The sequence below is a fragment of the Corvus kubaryi genome, unplaced genomic scaffold (assembly GCF_017639235.1).
Source record: "Corvus kubaryi isolate FWS band 111438036 unplaced genomic scaffold, C.kubaryi_AGA036_p1.0 37300, whole genome shotgun sequence".
Lineage (NCBI taxonomy): Eukaryota > Metazoa > Chordata > Aves > Passeriformes > Corvidae > Corvus > Corvus kubaryi.
Window position 1 is genome coordinate 4324041 of NW_024581093.1, and position 2269 is coordinate 4326309.

Below are 2269 nucleotides of genomic sequence, written 5' to 3' on the forward strand. Positions count from 1 at the left end.
ACATCTCATTTATCACGGAATTACAAGTAACTTTAATTCTATCGATATTCCCATAAAGCCCGGTCGGAAAATCGAGCCTGGCAGCCCCGAAGGCTGCGGATCTCCCCGGCCCGCGGCGGGTGCAGCCGGGGCCGGGCGAGACCGCGGTGGCTGCGGGGGCGGGCGGGACACGACGCGGGGGCCCGTCCTGTCCTGTCCCGTCCTGTCCCATCCCGTCCCGTGGCTCGGCACTGACCTGTGGACGAGAGATGGCGCTGTCGAGGTTCGAACCGAGCCGCTCCGCCGCTCCGCTCCAGCCGCCGCCGCTCCTCGGCCCCCGGACCGGCCCCAGCCCCCTCCCGGAGGTGAAGGGGGGTTGGGGGGGACGCGAAAGTAAATACAATTAGTTCTAAATGTATTAAATTAATTAGTCCTGGCCGACACGCCGAGTGCGGCGACAGGGGAGGGTGGGGGGAGAGCGGGGTTTGCAAACTTGCGGGGCTCTCGCACCTCCGGGCGGGAGTGGGGGATGGAGGGATCGATGCCCCGTCCCCGTAACAAAATAATCAATAAGTGACCGGGGCGCTGCGGGGGAGCGGAGGGGAAGGGCCGCACAGGGGAAGGGCCGCCCGCCCGCCCGCCCGCAGGTACCCGCGCCGGGCACGGCGGAGCCCCGCGCTGCCTCCGCGCTGCCCGCTCCCACCCGGGCGCTGCCGGGTCCCCCCGCGGTACCGCGCCCGCCGCTCCCCCTCCCTGGTCGCGGCCGCACGGAGTTCCCCCGCGCCCCCGGGTGCCGGGCCGGGCTCAGGGCAGCTCCGGGGCAGCCGGCCCCGGGGCAGGGCGCTCGTCCGCGGGCGCGCACGGTGCGGTGCGGCCGGGCGGAGCGGGCCGGCGGTGGCCGAGCCGAGCCGAGCCGAGCCGGGGCGCGGTGCCGGCGGCCAGGAGGGGGTTAAGCGGGCGCTGACAGTCAGCTGAGCCCTGACTGACAGCCCGCAAAGTTTCCCTGTCGCTATACTCTTATGCTAATGAGGCCGGGCGGCGCGCGCCCATTGGCCCGGCCCCGGGCCTGTGTCCCGCCTGACGTCACGGGCGCTATAAAACTCCGCAATGCTTTAAACTCTCCTGCCGGATCAAACCTTTAAATATTTTTCATCTTCTTGCTGTAGCTTTGAGGCCGAGGTTTTTTTCCCTCTCTCTCTCTCTCCTTTTTTTTTTTAACTCTTATTATTATTTTGGTTGCGATACAGACTTTTTTTTTTTCTTTTTTTTTTTTTGCCTTCGCTCTCTTTCCCTGCTCCCTCCCCCGATGAACCTCTCTCCTCGCTCTGCACTTTGCACGAGAGAGCCCAGAGGAAAGGCACCATGAAGTGTTAAAAATAACAAAACAAAACAACAACAACAACAAATTTACTCGCAACAACACCAGCTAACACTTCCAGCTGCGGTTCGCGAGCTGCGAAAGAGAGCGAGAGAGAGAGAAGGGAGGGAGAGAGGAGGAAAAAAAAAAAACCTCTATGCAAAAGGCGAATAGCGAGAGCCCCGCGCTCTGATGCATCAGCGGAGCCTCTGCGAGGGATAACGCGGAGCGGGAGAGGAGCCGCCGGGGCGGACCGGAGCGGAGGCAGAGCAGGAGAGCGGAGCGGAGCTCGCCAAAAATCAAGCTGGCTCACCCGGTGGCGACTCAGAGCAGCCCCCTCGCTCCCGGAGCGCACCCTTTCTGGAGGACTCTCGGCAGCAAAAGGATGGCATCAGAGCTGGCGATGAGCAGCTCCGACCTGCCCACCAGTCCCCTGGCCATGGAATATGTTAATGACTTCGATCTGATGAAGTTTGAAGTGAAAAAGGAGCCGGTGGAGACCGATCGCATTATCAGCCAGTGCGGCCGCCTGATCGCCGGGGGATCGCTCTCCTCCACCCCGATGAGCACGCCCTGCAGCTCCGTGCCCCCGTCCCCCAGCTTCTCGGCGCCCAGCCCCGGCTCCGGCTCCGACCAGAAGACCCACCTGGAAGACTACTACTGGATGACGGGGTACCCGCAGCAGCTCAACCCGGAGGCGCTGGGCTTCAGCCCCGAGGACGCGGTGGAGGCGCTGATCAACAGCAGCCACCACCCGCTGCCCGGCGCCTTCGATGGCTATGCTAGAGGGCAGCAGCTGGCCGCGGCCGCCGGCGGCTCCGTGCCGGCCGAGGAGATGGGCTCGGCGGCCGCCGTGGTGTCGGCGGTGATCGCCGCGGCGGCGGCGCAGGGCGGCGCGCCCCACTACCACCACCACCACCACCACCCGCCGCC

At 65.1% G+C, this 2269-nt stretch overlaps 1 protein-coding gene across 1 annotated transcript in view; it reads left to right on the plus strand.

Annotated features, from left to right (window-relative positions):
• The first annotated feature begins 947 nt into the window (after positions 1 to 947).
• The window catches only part of MAF (MAF bZIP transcription factor), a 1959-nt gene continuing 637 nt past the window's right edge, over positions 948 to 2269 (plus strand). Inside the window, exon 1 of the mRNA XM_042027735.1 lies at positions 948 to 2266. Coding sequence (XP_041883669.1) covers positions 1722 to 2266 — 545 coding nt within the window. The 5' untranslated portion in view covers positions 948 to 1721. The remainder of the gene's footprint in view (positions 2267 to 2269) is intronic.